General features: G+C 37.1%; 1 protein-coding gene across 11 annotated transcripts in view; it reads right to left on the bottom strand.

The window, feature by feature from the left end:
• The window catches only part of WDR70 (WD repeat domain 70), a 382,962-nt gene that overhangs the window by 16,884 nt on the left and 348,213 nt on the right, over positions 1-17,865 (bottom strand). For all 11 annotated transcript variants that reach the window (XM_065546168.1, XM_045393640.2, XM_005556746.4 and 8 more), the window contains 2 exons: positions 17,406-17,522; positions 15,419-15,581 (listed from right to left, as the gene is read on the bottom strand). In XM_065546168.1, the coding sequence (XP_065402240.1) occupies positions 15,419-15,581; positions 17,406-17,522 (280 nt within the window). The remainder of the gene's footprint in view (positions 1-15,418; positions 15,582-17,405; positions 17,523-17,865) is intronic.

Genomic DNA, 17,865 nt, shown 5'->3' with positions numbered 1-17,865 from the left:
ATTTATGACAAACCCACAGCCAATATCATACTGAATGGGCAAAAACTGGAAAAATTCCCTTTGAAAACTGGCACAAGACAGGGATGCCCTCTCTCACCACTCCTATTCAACATAGTGTTGGAAGTTCTGGCTAGGGCAATCAGGCAAGAGAAAGAAATCAAGGGTATTCAGTTAGGAAAAGAAGAAGTCAAATTGTCCCTGTTTGCAGATGACATGATTGTATATTTAGAAAATCCCATCGTCTCAGCCCAAAATCTCCTTAAGCTGATAAGCAACTTCAGCAAAGTCTCAGGATACAAAATTAATGTGCAAAAATCACAAGCATTCTTAAACACCAGTAACAGACAAACAGAGAGCCAAATCATGAATGAACTTCCATTCAGAATTGCTTCAAAGAGAATGAAATACCTAGGAATGTAACTTACAAGAGATGTAAAGGACCTCTTCAAGGAGAACTACAAACCACTGCTCAGTGAAATAAAAGAGGACACAAACAAATGGAAGAACATACCATGCTCATGGATAGGAAGAATCAATATCGTGAAAATGGCCATACTGCCCAAGGTTATTTATAGATTCAATGCCATCCCCATCAAGCTACCAACGACTTTCTTCACAGAATTGGAAAAAACTGCTTTAAAGTTCATATGGAACCAAAAAAGAGCCCGCATCTCCAAGACAATCCTAAGTCAAAAGAACAAAGCTGGAGGCATCACGCTACCTGACTTCAAACTATACTACAAGGCTACAGTAACCAAAACAGCATGGTACTGGTACCAAAACAGAGATACAGACCAATGGAACAGAACAGAGTCCTCAGAAATAATACCACACATCTACAGCCATCTGATTTTTGACAAACCTGAGAGAAACAAGAAATGGGGAAAGGATTCCCTATTTAATAAATGGTGCTGGCAAAATTGGCTAGCCATAAGTAGAAAGCTGAAACTGGATCCTTTCCTTACTCCTTATACGAAAATTAATTCAAGATGGATTAGAGACTTAAATGTTAGACCTAATACCATAAAAACCCTAGAGGAAAACCTAGGTAGTACCATTCAGGACATAGGCATGGGCAAAGACTTCATGTCTAAAACACCAAAAGCAATGGCAGCAAAAGCCAAAATTGACAAATGGGATCTCATTAAACTAAAGAGCTTCTGCACAGCAAAAGAAACTACCATCAGAGTGAACAGGCAACCTACAGAATGGGAGAAAATTTTTGCAATTTGCTCATCTGACAAAGGGCTAATATCCAGAACCTACAAAGAACTCAAACAAATTCACAAGAAAAAAACAAACAACCCCATCAAAAAGTGGGCAAAGGATATGAACAGACATTTCTCAAAAGAAGACATTCATACAGCCAACAGACACATGAAAAAATGCTCATCATCACTGGCCATCAGAGAAATGCAAATCAAAACCACAATGAGATACCATCTCACACCAGTTAGAATGGCGATCATTAAAAAGTCAGGAAACAACAGGTGCTGGAGAGGATGTGGAGAAATAGGAACACTTTTACACTGTTGGTGGGATTGTAAACTAGTTCAACCATTATGGAAAACAGTATGGCGATTCCTCAAGGATCTAGAACTAGATGTACCATATGACCCAGCCATTCCATTACTGGGTATATACCCAAAGGATTATAAATCATGCTGCTGTAAAGACACATGCACACGTATGTTTATTGCGGCACTATTCACAATAGCAAAGACTTGCAATCAACCCAAATGTCCATCAGTGACAGACTGGATTAAGAAAATGTGGTACATATACACCATGGAATACTATGCAGCCATCAAAAAGGATGAGTTTGTGTCCTTTGTAGGGACATGGATGCAGCTGGAAACCATCATTCTTAGCAAACTATCACAAGAACAGAAAACCAAACACCGCATGTTCTCACTCATAGGTGGGAACTGAACAATGAGATCACTTGGACTCGGGAAGGGGAACATCACACACTGGGGCCTATCATGGGGAGGGGGGAGGGGGGAGGGATTGCATTGGGAATTATAACTGATGTAAATGACGAGTTGATGGGTGCTGACGAGTTGATGGGTGCAGCACAGCAACATGGCACAAGTATACATATGTAACAAACCTGCACGTTATGCACATGTACCCTAGAACTTAAAGTATAATAATAATAAATAAATAAATAAATAAAATAAAAAATAAAAACCTTAAAAAAAATAAAGCTAACAGGAAACAAATAAAAACAATAACAACCAACGAACCCTCTATTTTATATTGTCACTGGCCACAAAAATAGATTCCTTTCTGGGATGCTTGAAGAAATGCAATTTGTACATTGAAGTTAAGAAATATTCTGTTGGAATGAGAACACATGGACACAGGGACGGGAACATCACACACCGCGGACAGCTGGGGTATGGGGGGCTGGGGGAGGGATAGCATTAGGAGAAATACCTACTGTAGATGATGGGTTGATGGGTACAGCAAACCACCACGGCACGTGTATACCTATGTAACAAACCTGCACATTCTGCACATGTATCCAAGAACTTAAAGTGTATGTGTATATATATATATATATATATAAAAAGAAATATTCTGTTGGGTGCTTCCACAAGGAAAGGTGGAACACAACAAATCAAATAGACACTAAAGACATGACAGCAACATAAGAAATACACAAACAAATTGCAAGAAATATATTCCACCACTTCCACAAAGCAATTCTGTCACCTACCCATTCTTTGTCTTCTAACAATTCCTTCAGAATTTTATACGTCATTTCTCAAGAGACAAGAAATTATCAACTCAAGCTTACTGCCTCATGGCAGATTATCTCCCTTGCCCAAAACAAAAGCCTATAAAGGGACTGACTCGAAGGAAAAGTATGTAAGGGGAACATTCCATTCAGCCAAATATATAATCACTGTGGGTGTGCAACAGGTTAATGGGGATCTAGCAAGCCTCACTGGAGAACCAGTGAAGTATCTACCTTAACGAAGTCAGCTTTACCCAGACTATTGCATATACTGGTTTATGGCCCACACTTACCCATGTTTCTGATGATAAATTTAAAAACCTAAACTTACAGAGGGCTGATGCGAACCTTGCATTTTCCAGTTTGAGTAACTCATTTGGGGAAGAGTAAGCATTTTCCATTTGATTATAAATGTCAACTTGTTTACTAGAGTTACCAAGAAAAGGAGAGCAGATTAGACATCAGCATGGTCATTGCTGCCAATCATTAAATAAGCAATCAAGGGAAGGCTAAAAGGTTTTTTGTTTTATTTTACTTTAGCTTCAGTAACTCTGCATTTGCTAATAGTTAATATGATTTCATAAAGCAAACAGAAAAGCTTAAGCAATGTCTTTCTCAAATCCATAAATTCTGGATAGCTGATACTTTGTACTGATTAATTTTCCCCTTGATACTTTTTGAAAAACTGATTGTCAAGATTATTTTTACAAAGTGAGTCTTTTCCAGCAACTGCATGCTGCAGAAAAATAACAGAAACTCAACAGAAGCGGAGTCCCACCTTCAGTGCTTCCATCCAGAGGAATTTTGTGTAGAGCAGCCAGTAATGAATAGAATCCCTGTGCAATCTTCCAAAAGGGCATTTTTGGGGTACATTGTTTGTATGAGAGATTCAAAGTATTAGCAGGACTGTCCTTTCTCTTCTGACTAAGCTTTGACCTATGTCTTCTACACGGCCCTGCTCTAGCACTCAGGCCAGAATGAAGTCGTCAAAATGTTTTCAGCTGCAGTGGAAAGTCCACAGGTCAAATCTTTTTAATTATGGATGTTCCTCTGATATGATTCATTCAAAAAGCATAAAGTGAGCTCCAGGGTAATACAGCAATATGAGGCGAAATCACTTGCATTACTTAGTCATCAGTACATGAGTATAAACCACAAGCTTTTTTGGCTCAGGGCCCATTGTTTATTATGAAGGAAAACCTCAAAGCCAAAGTCAATTATAGCCATGACTTTCAATCTGACACACTTGTTAACCCTGTTAGAATGAATACGGCCCAGATGAACTCTGACCCAATCATCACAATTGCAGAATTATTAAGATTAAATAAAAGCCTTGACCAAAAAATTCCACTTGAAATGGTTCCTTTTTTTTGGTGAAGAGCTAATCGAAGTTGTTTTTGTTGTTGTTGTTGTTTTTTAAATATTAGGCACACATAAGAGGCAACAAGATGTTTCTAGATAAAGAATTTGCTATTTTCTTCATGAAATGAACATATAATATTTTAGAAAATAAACACATCTTAGGCTCATAAATAGGGTATACTGACTCATTATGCTATGTGTGAGAGTTCAAAGACTGTGTGAAGACGGAAAAAAGAACGTACATGAGACCTATGGAAACTGTGAAAATAGGAAAAAAAGAGAGAGGAAAAGAGAAACAGAATTCTACAAAATTGCCATTAGCTACCTTATCACCAAATGGATAAACAAGTTACAAAGATAAAATCTTTGAAGAACACGCAGGCTTAAGACAGCCCAGGTATCACCAAAGCACTCTTTAAGTTCCCATTTATAAGATATATAACTGTGTGCCACAATTTCTATTAAAAAACATGCACGAAAGCTGTGCATTGGTGTAGCCCTGCCCAACTTCACGGATCAGGAAAACAGCCTCAGTGAAGGTAACTCACCAGGGGTGGCGGAGCTGGAGCTAAATCTCAGGACTTCTGATTCTTAGTCCAGTGTTGCCTCTGTTACACCATATCACACCATAATCTTTTAGCTTCACTATTACTCAAGTTTTCTAGTAACTACTACCAGTTGCTTTATGATGAAAAGCAGTACACTGCACTTAGTTACAGTTATAGGCTTGATTCTGAAGCCAGAATGCTTGCATTCAAATCCCAATTTTGCCACCTGCTACCTCTGTGGCTTTGGTCAAATTATAAGTCTCAGTCTCCTTATCTGTAAAATGGGGACAATAATAACACTTGCCTCATAGGGCTGCTGTGAGGATTAAATTAATAATACATACAAAGTTTTAAAACAAGCTTGGCAGAGTATAAGTAAAATAAAAGTATCATTATTATTATATATCTTACTTTGGATATCAGGTGTTCCTCACTTCATATAATAGATGTATTTCCCAAAAGCTGTATTAGAATATATTTGCTAAATTAATTTATATGTTAAACACAACATAGCAGCTTGCTATTTTTTAAAGGAAATAATTTTGTTATGCAAATAATATTTCTTCACTATGAATTTCTATAATTGAGATAATCTAGTCAGTAAATTTGAATTTTCTTAAGGGAGAATAATTTGTTGCTTGTTTTTCATAATTACTCTTGTACTATTACCAAACATTAGTGTGCAAAACAATCACCCAGGGCACCTCTTAATATGCAGATTCCCACCCCCAATCCCACAAAAAGCCCTCTTGAGTTGGTTTAGGATGGAGTCCAGAAATCTGCATTTTTATTTTTATTTTTATTTTATTATTATTATTATTTTTTTTAGATGGAGTCTCGCTCTGTCACCCAGGCTGGAGTGCAGTGGCGCAATCTCGGCTCACTGCAAGCTCCGCCTCCCGGGTTTACGCCATTCTCCCGCCTCAGCCTCCGGAGTAGCTGGGACTACAGGCGCCCGCCACCTCGCCCAGCTAGTTTTTTGTATTTTTAGTCGAGACGGGGTTTCACCGTGTTAGCCAGGATGGTCTCGATCTCCTGACCTTGTGATCCGCCCACCTCGGCCTCCCAAAGTGCTGGGATTACAGGCGTGAGCCACCACGCCCGGCCCAGAAATCTGCATTTTTAAACACCCCCCGCCCTGCAAAAAAAAACAAAAACAAAAAACAAAAAACTACGTACATCACTCTGATGCAGGCAGTTCACAAAACCACTTTCAGAAACACTGGCTTCCACACAGGAAGACAATGGAGAGTGACAATTAGTCACCTAAATATAACTCTGGAAAAAATATATTTTCTCTGTGCATTTATGATTCTTCCTGACACAAATAACAAATAAACCTTTACTTGCTCACAGAGTGGCTTCTTTAAATATTGCCTACAACTCAACATGACTTTAAATGGATCCTTTATAGGTGCGAATGATATTTTCACACATACATACACACACACATTCACATATCCAGTATCAGACAAGATATGCACACTGAAAATTAAATTGACTAAACCAGCAAAAATGGCAGCCTATCTAGCAAGAAAAGTGACGTGGCTGACAGAGCTGTCATTCTGTCAGGCTGGTGGCCAGGGTCCAGGCTCCCACACACATCTATCCCTGTCTTATGTGTAAGCTAATAGCATTCTGGATCTACATCCTGCCCATTTCCCAGCCAGCTCCTTTCCTCTCCTTCCAGCAGCATCTTCTAACAAGAAACTGAAACTGAATCTGCCTATGTGTAGCTGAACAAGAGTCCTCTGTGATCCTACTGTGTTTGAAAATTTTCATAGCTATTACACTGCTAGGGCCAGGAATGAAACTTAAATAATCAATAAAAGTAAACTCTTCAAAGACGCTTTGTTATCATCACCAGTGGATATAGGTGAGTATACGTCATGCGTAGGCAGGCACATTTGTGGAATGTCTAATTGTGCCTTTCTGTGATAAAGCGAGATACAGTAAATAAATCTTCATTTCATCACTGACAGATGTCAATTGCAGTGAAGAAAAAAAACAACCAGACACACATTATCAATTACAATGACCTTTATGAAAAGATCCTTTTAAATATTAGCTTCCTTTCAAATACTTTGCTACTTGGCAGTAAACAGTATACTCTAGCAGGTGAATACAGGAGAAATAGTACTGAAATCCTAGCTAACCAATTACATGCCACAGCCAGCCAGTGCCATGAACTTAGTATGCAACAAATGCAAGATGACAAAATTGGGTGGAAGCAAAGAGATGACAGCAAAATGCAGCAGCAGAAAGGAGTGTATTAGGATGACAGTGCAGTCCTCTGGAAAGCTCATTAGGTTAGGCATTAAGAGAACTAATGTCTAGCTAGTTTCAGTCATTGTTAATTGCAGATCTCTAAGCTGCAGCCTCCTCACAAGTAAAGTGAGGATATGACAATACCTGATCTACCTACCATGCAGAGCTGCTATTATTCTAGCACAAATTCATTTGTAAACATAACGGAATCACCTCTAATGCAGAAAAATATCTTTAAATATTTTGAAAGTGAACAAAAACACGTTCAGCTTCAATTAATTCCTATTTAAAGTAAGTTGAAAATCTGAATGAATCATTGTCCAAAAAATATTAATTACCAAGCAGCCTCAGAAGAGTCAGAAAACTCTGAATAGACTATTTGCCAGGAGGGGATGGAAAAGAGAGAAAAATTAAGGAATTACTACTCACCCTCCACTCCACAAAAGTGTTCGCATTTTACAGGTGAATTCTATCAAATCTTTATAAAATAGATAAGTTCAAATGTATTCAAAACAGTTTGAAGGTACATATAGAAAAGAAAAATAAACAAAATTTTTAGGAAGCCAGTCTAACACCTTAGAAAGAATAAACTACAATCACATTATGGTCGTATCAAAGATGCCAGGATGGCTCAGTGTTAGGAAATCTAGTAATATAATTCATCCCATTCATAGATTGAAGTAGAAAAATTCTATGATCACTTCCACAGAGATGAAGGAATTCAGTAACGGCCTCTTGTGTTCGCTGCATGGGATACTCTTCTCCTAGGTATCTGCATGGCTCACTCCCTCATTTCACTCAGGTCAAAGGTAACTTTCGTAGAGGTTCTGCCCTGACCACTGTATCTAAAATAGTGCCTTTTCTCCCCGATCACTCTATGTCCCCCTTTTATCCCTCTTTTATCTATGTCCCCCTTTTATACTATTACCATCTAATATTTATATATTTATTTAATGTCTATCTCTATTAGCATATAAGCTCCACAAAATGGTTGTATCCTACAACTTAGAACAGTATCTAACACCTAGTTGGTGTTCAGTAAATCTCTGTTGCATTAATAAAAAAAGAATTGGATTCTTTCTTAACATCTTGTGTTTTCAAACATTATCACGTTTTATGTGGAAATACCATTAGACTGAATAATGTAACTGCTGATATTTGATTTTTTTCACCTACAAAAAGGAAAATTTTGTAAGGTTTAACGTAATAGAATCATTCCTGTTAAAGTTCAAATTGAAAAAAGGATGTGCACTATCACTGATGTTATTTGAAATTGTTCTGGAAGTAGTCAATGCAATTAGATAAAAAGAAATAGTAGGTATAAAAATTGGAAAGAAGGAGGTAAACTTACTACTTGCATATAATTTTATAACTGTACACCCCAAGCTAAGTGAATAAAAAATTATTTAAAACATACGTAAGAAAATATAATAAACAGCTTGATACAGAACTAATATATATAAATAACACACACATAGGTAGCTGCACAGTATTTCCATATACAAATAAGTTATAAATTTAGTGTAAGAAAAGACTCTATTTACAACAGCACAAAAAGATAAAATAAGTAGAAATAAACTTAAAAGGAAATGTGACAGGTCTATATGAAGAAAACTTAAAAGTACTACTGAGGGATATAGTGATGTGACTAGAAAGACAACTCTGTTCTCGGTTTGAAAGAATCAGTATTATAAATTCTGTCTAAATTAAGATATACATATAACTCAAGTCCACATCATTAATTTTTGAGGGGAAGGTTACTAGATAATAAAGTCATGGAGAACTGCAAGAATAGATAGACACAGTCTCATAAGGATAATGAGAACAGGCAGCCCTACTAATAATGAAGACTGTTTGGTATTGATACTTGCAGAGCCAGACCAATTGACAGCACAGAACAGAGAACCCAGAAATTGATTAAAATTCGTAAGTACATTAGGTATAATAAAGGTATCATTTCAATTTAATGAGGAAAATTAAAATGTACAATAAAAAATGCTACAGCAAGTGGTTAAACCAACTTGAAATAAGTAAATTAAAACTCTACTATGGTAGGTTGAAAAATGGTCCCCTTAAAGATATCCACGTTCAATCCTTGGAACCTGTGAATGTTCTCTCATTTGGAAAAAGGGTCGGTATCTTGAGATGAGGAGATAATCCTGGATTATCTTGGGTTGGCTCTAAATACTACATAAGTATCCTTACAAGAGAGTAAAGGAGAAGACCAACACAAAGGAGAAGGCAATGTAAAGAGTAGGCAACACTAAAGGGATGTGGCTATGAACTAAGGCATCAGGCAATCCTCTAGAAGCTAGAAGAGGCATAGAATGAATTTTCCCCTGGAGTCTCTGTAGAAAGTACAATCCTGCCAACATTGATTTCTGACTTCTGGCCTCTAGAACTGTGACAGAATCAATTTCTATTTTTTAAGACACCAAATTTGTGGTAATGAATATAATGACTTCACTCATTTCACTAAAATAATTCCAGGTGAATTGAAGATTTAACTCTAAAAAAAAAAAAATCCATAAAAGTATTAAGTGGGAATCTGAGAGAATTTCAAGACTAATCTTGGATGGGAGATGCCTTCCTAAATAAAAACCCAAAAGTGCACCCCCCACCCCATTTCTAAATCTCACCACACTAAAATAAATTTTTTACATGAGAAAAACACCATAAACAAAGTAAAATAAAAAATAACTGGGAAAAATACTTGCCATACATGATATACAAAGGTTAACCTCCTTAATATAAATAACACAAATCAGTAAGAAAAAGACAAATAGGCAAATGAGCCCCCTTTCTACAGCCCCTCGAGAAAAGATGCTAAAAAATTATTAAAAGGCCGGTGAAAACCACAAATTATACATTTTCACCTATCAGTTTGGCAAAGATAAAAATTTCTAGTAGTTTTGCACTTGTGGGCAAATATGTATATCCAAAGATACTAATTTCAGTATCGTTTATGAAAGAAAAAGGCTGAAAACAATGTAACTTGTCATTCAAGAGGGTACAGTTTTTATAAAAGCATAATATAGCCATACAATTGAATAGTTACATAAAGTAAAAAGAATGAGCTAAATATGTCTGGATGGAGCTGGCCCGATCTTGCAATGTACACTAAGTAAAAAACAAAACCACAAATCAGTGTGTAAAACACGCTATATACCTGCATTTTTAACAAACAATGTATCTACACGTATCTCTCTCTCTGGGAGGATATATAATAACTTGCAGCAGTTGGTATCTCCAAGTAGTAGAATGAAGGAACTGGGGTTAAGTGAAAGAAAGGCTTTCAAATTTCCATTGTGTACCTTTAGTACCACTGGATTTTTTGTTTGTTTGTTTTTACCGTGTGTATGTACTACTTTAGATCTCAGACATGAAAACCACATACTAAATTGAAGTTACTCCTTTATCAAAATAACTCATTATTAGATGTCAGAACAATAACCTGAAAATTCTAAGGCCAGGTTCCTGGTCTGGATTCCAGCAATGACTTGTTATCCAGCAGGTTTTAAAAGCTATCTTCTGGATGTTTCATTTTCTCCAGTGGTAAGTTAGGTCTTTGACACCTTCTAATTATACATTGCTAATATTGCTATATTATACATTGCTAATATCAACGAATAATCAGCAAACAGTATTTATATCAATATTTTTGAAGACATCTCAATGATTTGTGTGTAAACATAGACACACATATTTGGAGCAGTTAGCCATCGAAATAACGTACACCATGTTTAACAAAATTTAAACTATAACTGTTTTCTTAACAAATCTTTAGTATGTTTCTAAACAAGGTTTCTGAAGTATAAAAACAATCCCTAATAATGGAAAATACCTCATTAAAAACAGAAGTGTCAACACAGACATAATCTATAAATTTATCTGACTGCCGATGATGTGTTGACATGGATTAGTTTATACACACATAAGTACTATTCAAATGAAGGCTAAAGCATGCATTTCGCTGGCCAGCCTTGATATGACCTCTTAGTTGTTGTGATATTATACAATTCACTGTTCAGAGATGTTCCATCTGTATTGCTTATTAATATAAATTGGGAACAACCACCATTGACATTACATAGTCTGTTCTGCTACAGTACATATAGCAGAGGACACAGTGCTTCCCCTCGACTGCCTCAAATCCTTTTAGCATCAGAGATGTTCCATCTGTATTGTTCATTAATATAAATCGTGAACAACCACCATTGACATCACATAGTCTGTTCTGCTACAGTACATATAGCAGAGGACACAGTGCTTCCCCTCGACTGCCTCAAATCCTTTTAGCATTACTGGGCAATGTGCTTTCACTCGCAGCAGGAGCATCTACCTCTAAAACGCTGGAGAGCTGACAGTGCCTGAAGTGTCTTTCCCAACCCCATCTCCAACCATCACCAATGACCAACAAATAAGGGAGTATAAATACTCCAGCTGCCATGTCCCTGACCAGGACAACTCTGACCACAGTCTCCAGGGTTACCCTGCAGGATTAAGGCAAAGTGACCCTCCCTGAGACTTGGCACACTTGACGGCTTCATGACACATCTCTACTCCCTACTGATGTTCTCTGGGAACATATCCTAATAATTCATCTTTATATAAATCTTTATCTCAGGGCCTGCTTCTAAGGAATGCGTGCTAAGATGATGTGTTTTTATTTGAAGCAATGTAGCTCCTAATAATGAGTAGATAGGGGACTGGGAGCAGTATAAAGGTGGAGTCAGTTAATAAAAGACTTTTTCCAGCATGTTAATGTTTTAAAAAGTAATCAGCATCCAGTTTTCTCACAATTAAAGACAAAACTTTAGGAATACATAAAGACATCAAGAAAAAAACTTGAATATACCTCCAACAATACAAAAATACATGTCTGTAAGTCTACTCACTATAGCATTGTTAGTACTTACAAAATACTGAAACAACCTAAATATCCATACATAGAAGAATGGTTGAATTAACTATGATAAATTCATACAATGGAGTACGATGCAACTATGAAAATCAATGAGAGTGAGCTCTATGGACTGATGTAGTGTTTTCTAGGGCATACTTCTATGTGAAAAAGAAGCAAAGCCAACAAAAGCAAATTAATATGACTTAATTTATATCAAGTCTTACACCAGAATATATATAAATTTTTAAGTCAATCATACCTCAATAAAGATGGGGGATGAAAAGCAGCTAAAATACTAAACTGATCAATTCAAATTTCAAAAATGGCATAACAAAAAAAGTTGCTGACATATTTATAAATAGTATTCTCAAAGTTCATTTAAAGTTAAATTTCATACTAAAATGTTAATGAAGAAACATTTAGATAACCAACTACTTTGTGGATAATCACAGATTAGCAATAATTTTGTGATAAAAGTTGGTTGTGGGTAGTATTTATACATTGAAAATGGTGACATTTTACTCTATACATGTGTTCATATGTTGTAACTACACTTCACCAAAGATTTTCAAATGGAACTTAGACCAAAAAAAGAAAAAAAGATGATTTAAATTATGCTATCCTTCATGTAGGAAATATGGGGATGTAAGAAGATACTTACATATCTGCTCAAGAAATACACGAAACATACACCAGGAACTAAAGAGATTATTTAGCTACAAGGGTGGATAGGAAAGGGACTGAAAAAAGGGGGACTGGGAATTGGAAAAGGGGAGCAGGAATGAAGAGGAAGAGACATTTCTCTAAGTAAATCTCTTTTAAAGCTCTGACTCCTAGAACCAGAGTAATATTTCACACACTCCAAAAAAATAAACAGGATGTGAAGGAAACCCAAAAAAGCGATATAAACACTAATAAATGAACCTAACTGCATTTCAAATGACTAACATAGCCACAATCACTGGGGTGGTGAAGAAAATATACTTTAAGGCTAAAGATGAGAAGAACTGTAAACAAACTATGCCATGTAGATAGGAAAAGTGATTCTTACAGGGATATGGGTTAGCAATTCTAAAACTAGTTAATGTATATGCCAGAACTAAACAAATCAGAGCCGGGTTTCTCATTAATGGAGAAAGAAGTTACAAATACAGAAAGGGGAAAAGTCAGGGAACCTGTGATACAGGACTGAAATCAGAAACATTAATTAAAACTCATGGTTTTAAAAAATATAACTACAGATTATATGATACATTCAGAAACACAGATGTGTGTAGATGGGTAGCTTAGTATGCATACACGTATTTCCTAGCTTTGTCACCAGAGAGGACCTAGAAGCAATGGCAGTCTAGTAGCAAGGAGCACATCCAGCACACACACAGCCCTTGGTTTCTAACCACCATTCTCCAACAAAAGGAGCCACGGCTCTTTAGAGAAGTGGTCGATTCCAGAATGTGGGTAAGAAAAACAAAGATAAATCTGTAACATCTTGTGGTGCCAGAAAGTAAGGAAGTACTAAAAAGATATATAGGGGCTTGAGAAAGATGACAGGAGCCATTCTGAAGGAGCTTCTATTGGCCAAAGCTGGAACAATTTGAGCAACAAACTAAATGATAGTATTGGATTTTAACTCACAGAATAAAGTAAGAGACCATACCAATATTTTAAAAATACTTGAAAAATAAATAAATGTGGAAGAAGGAACAACTGTTTCTCTAGGTAGTATTCCAATTAATAAACACAGAAGGAGAGAGGGAAACAGAAAACCACCATTAAGCAAACACCATAGTAATTACTGTTATAGGCAAATTCATTCATGGATGATAAAATCAGACAGCAAAATTGAGGAGAAACAGGATTTGCATAGTCTTAAAATATCACTTCCAAGAAGTGATCAACTGAAAATAGAATGAAATAGAAATAGAATGAAAGCAACTTTACAGTGGAGAAACTTGGCAGATACAACCTTCAGCAAGTGGCCAAAGTTAGCATCACCAGTAATAAGACATCCACTGAGAAGGACACAACATCTCTCTTGTGTTATTTTTGCCAAACATGCATGGTCTCATTCCAAATATAAGAAAATATCAAGCAAACCCCAAATGAGGGAAAGTCTACACAATAACTGACCAGTATTCATTAAAGCATCAAAATCATGAAAGACAGGAAACGTAACTGTTATGATAGGAGGAGACTAAGTGCGATGTGGAATCCTGGAACAGAGAAGGAACACGAGTGAAAAACTGGCAAAAACTAACTGAGGTCTATAGTCTTAGTTAATAGTTTTTTGTTTGTTTGTTTTGAGGCAGGGTCTCACTCTGTCACCCAAGCTAGAACGCAGTGGTATGATCCTGGCTCACTGAAACCTCCGCCTCCTGGGTTCAAGCAATTCTCCTGCCTCAGCCTCCCGAGTAGCTGTGATTACAGGCGCACGCCACCACACCTGGCTAATTTTTGTATTTTAGTAGAGATGTGCTGCCAGGCTGGTCTTGAACCCCTGACCTCAAGTGACCTGTCTGCCTCAGCCTCCCAAAGTGCCAGGATTACAAGCATGAGCTAATGCACCTGGCCTAGTTAATAGTATTATACTAATGTTAGTTTTATAGTTTTGATAATTAATTGCACTAAGATTATGTAAAGTATTAAATTAGGAGGAAGCTGGGTGAACAGTATGTATGTACTCTCTGTACTATTTCTGCAACTTTCCTAAAAATCTAAAATTAAATCAAAAAGTTTAAAAATTTAGAAATTGAAAATTCTGGTCAGGTGCAGAGGCTCATGCCCATAATCCCAGCACTTTGGGAGTCTGAGGTTGGAGGACTACTTGAGACCGGAAGTTCAAGACCAGCCTGGGCAACATAGTGAGACCCTGTCTCTATAAAAAATTAAAACATTAGTTGGGTGTGGCGGTGCATGCTTGTCATGCTAGCTACCCAGGAGGGTGAGGAAGGAGAATCCTTTGAGCTCAGGAGTTTGAGGTTACAGTGAGCTATGATCATGCCACTGCACTCCAGCATGGGCAACCAGAGCAAGATCCTGACTCTAAATAAATAAGTAAAAATAAAAACGGAAAATTCTATAATAGTACCTATCTTTAATGTAAACGTAGCTGGTTTGGTGGCTTTAAGAACTGCTATCTATTCATCCGTGCTAAGCTATCTGAGGGAATACGAGCAGGCAGGATCTACTCTGCAGTGTTACTTACATATACAGCTCTATAAATAAAAGTGAGTTCATAATATCAGACCTACAAACTGCTTCATTTGCTTTTAACCCTCCTCAACTAACATAATGCACATAAGCAGTGATTTGTTTGTTGTTTTAATCATAGGCAGGATGGGCTTCACATAATGGTTTACACCATGCTACAACTCTGATGGAACAGGGCCTAGTTTTAAAATTCATGATTTTAGAGTTTTATGATACAAACAAATGCCTAGGCTTAAGGACCATGAGTATCTGGCCTATTTTTCATATCTAAGTATGAAATAAGAAATAGACAAGTTAGAACTCAAAAACAACATTGTTATGTTCTCCCCAATTCATTAAACATAACAATTTTCCTATTTTAATAAGCTATATTCTCACTTGGAATATGCTGGAGAAACCCAATATGGGTTGTCTTCTGCTGCTTTGGCATGACGCAAAATGGCTTCCCGAGGATTACTGTCATCGGTCTTGTCCAAAGCAATGTTCTTCACAATATAGGAAGAGAGAGTGCCCCCGTGGGTTCCAACTCGGCCACCACGACCTGTCGCAAAAGAAAAAAAATCAAATTAGAAACTGAATGAGCATGAGGATACACAGGTATATCTGTGTACACTGTACTTATCTGAGCACAAATCTCAAGAGTACTTGAGTATCATCCTTTCAGCTTACATTTATGACAATCAGAACCAAAGAGATCACCAAACCTCAACTTCCCCATAACACTTTTAAATAGGAAGAGATTTTTTTGTTATGTCTCAGTTGCTTAAACTTACAGAATCGTACCAACATAGAAAAAATTACAGACAATTTGCCATATATGTGCTTAAAAAAGTTCCTCTGGCATCAACATTTAGAATTCAATTAATAAAAATAACCAATATTCATTAGATGCTATTTAAATGAACATTATCTTAGGGCTTGGCATCTTCCAAATACCTTACAGGTACTTTGCTGAGTATTACAAGAGAAAACAAGTAAGCTGAACATACTGATTCATGTTGCTCTGCTGTACTATAATCTCCCTAAGAAATAGGAACCTCTTTAAGGGCAGGGATTTGTTCCCCACTGGATCTCTAGCAGCTAGTATAGTGACTGGTACTCAGAAAGATGTAGGACATTTTAGGAAGATAAACATATGAAAAGCCAAATAACACTAAAAGATTCATTTCATAAAACAAGATAAGAAGAAACTAAATAAGGCAGGAAATAATTAACTGTGAGATAATTTGTATGGCCAGTAACTATTATGGCACTTAGAAGAAGACAGCACTTCAGGCTCAGGCGGTTGAACAGGTCTTTATGAAAGAGATGGATCCAATTTGTGAAAGTTCAGGAGGTAAACAAGGTTATTTTCAACAAGCAGAATGGGTTAAGTACAAAAAATACATTGCTTCAGTGGGTATTTGGGGACAAGACTGAACCAACAGTAATCTCAGAAGATCAGAGCAGGAAAGAAGTAAGGTGTAAAGCTACAGGGGTAGATTTGATTTGGACTGTATAGAACCTTGAATCTCTGGAAAGACAGTTGGACAGCGGGAAGCTTATGAAGGTTTGGAGGCTGTAGCAACATGAAAAGCTAACGGAGTTGGGGATTAAAGCTGTGTATAAGACAAATAGAAGTGAGGTGGGAGAGAGGGAGTGACTTGAGACTAAGGTGCCTAGTTAGAAGGGTTCACAATAATCCAAGAAAGAATATTATTTGGAAACTTCAGTTAGGATGGTGTTAGAAAAAAAATGAAAAAAAAATTACAATAGATATGCAAAATGTTTTCTATGCTGAAGGAGCAGACCAAATAGAAACTACATAGATGATAACAGAAAATGAAATTCTAACGAAGGTATGTGCTATACTATTAGCCAGTGCTGCTTGGCTTTCTTCTGGTACCTACTTCTTAAAAATGCTAAAGACTTTTATCCATCTTCTAGTGATATCAACACAAATCTAAATGATGGCCACTTTCTGCCTTGTGTGAAACCTAATCCAGCCTGGATTCTGGTAAAAGTGCCCAGTGTTGTATATTAAGCCAATATTGAGAGCAGTGGTTTTAACACTGGGTTCCAAGTTCCACTGAGCCCCCAAGTTCCACTGAGGCCAGCTAGGAAAACTCAAGCTGCAGACCAAGCAGAAAGGGCCCCAGTCTTCCTCCCTATTTCAGCATAGCAGCTCAATTTTTATCCGCTTTATACATCTAGATTCTGCATCAGTTCTTCTGCAGCTAAAAAGAAAACATTTTAAAAAAACACTAGTAAAATCTCTCTGAAGACAAAGAAGCATCCAGGCCCAAAAGACTGTCCCAATTTTATATCAATTACCCCACCCTGCCTCTGAACTCCCTCTGCAGGTCACTAGCTGGATCACAGTCACCTGGGCCTGCTACAGGAGGTTCGGGTTTATGCGACTTCAGGGGATCCAGTCTGTCCTTCTCCAGCTGTTTCCTTGTACTCCGTTGGCGGGGCTCACGGAACATAGGCAAGGCATGAGCTACAAGAAGTCACATTTGAAAAATTTCATTATAAGAATAATCTTTCCATCCAAAAACATAGCTAAAAAGCATGACTAACTGAAAGATGAAATGGAAGTCACAATGACAGCCTTCATCTAATAATAAAAGACAGTCTTACTGTAACCAATTAGCCAATTTTGCTTGAGACCAGACTCATTGCTCACCTCTCCTGGCAGCTAACAGCACTCAGGAAATTCTGTTAAATATTGTCACGGAAACATCGGTGAGGTTCCCCATCTCCCAAACCATGGGTAGCAGTTAAAACTTCATTACTGCGGTTTTGAAAAGAAACACATATTGGGACTGCCTCTTATTTTTTTC

The sequence above is a fragment of the Macaca fascicularis genome, chromosome 6 (genome assembly GCF_037993035.2).
Source record: "Macaca fascicularis isolate 582-1 chromosome 6, T2T-MFA8v1.1".
NCBI lineage: Eukaryota > Metazoa > Chordata > Mammalia > Primates > Cercopithecidae > Macaca > Macaca fascicularis.
Note: the sequence above shows the minus strand (reverse complement) of the source record. Positions and strands in the feature narration are given on the sequence as shown.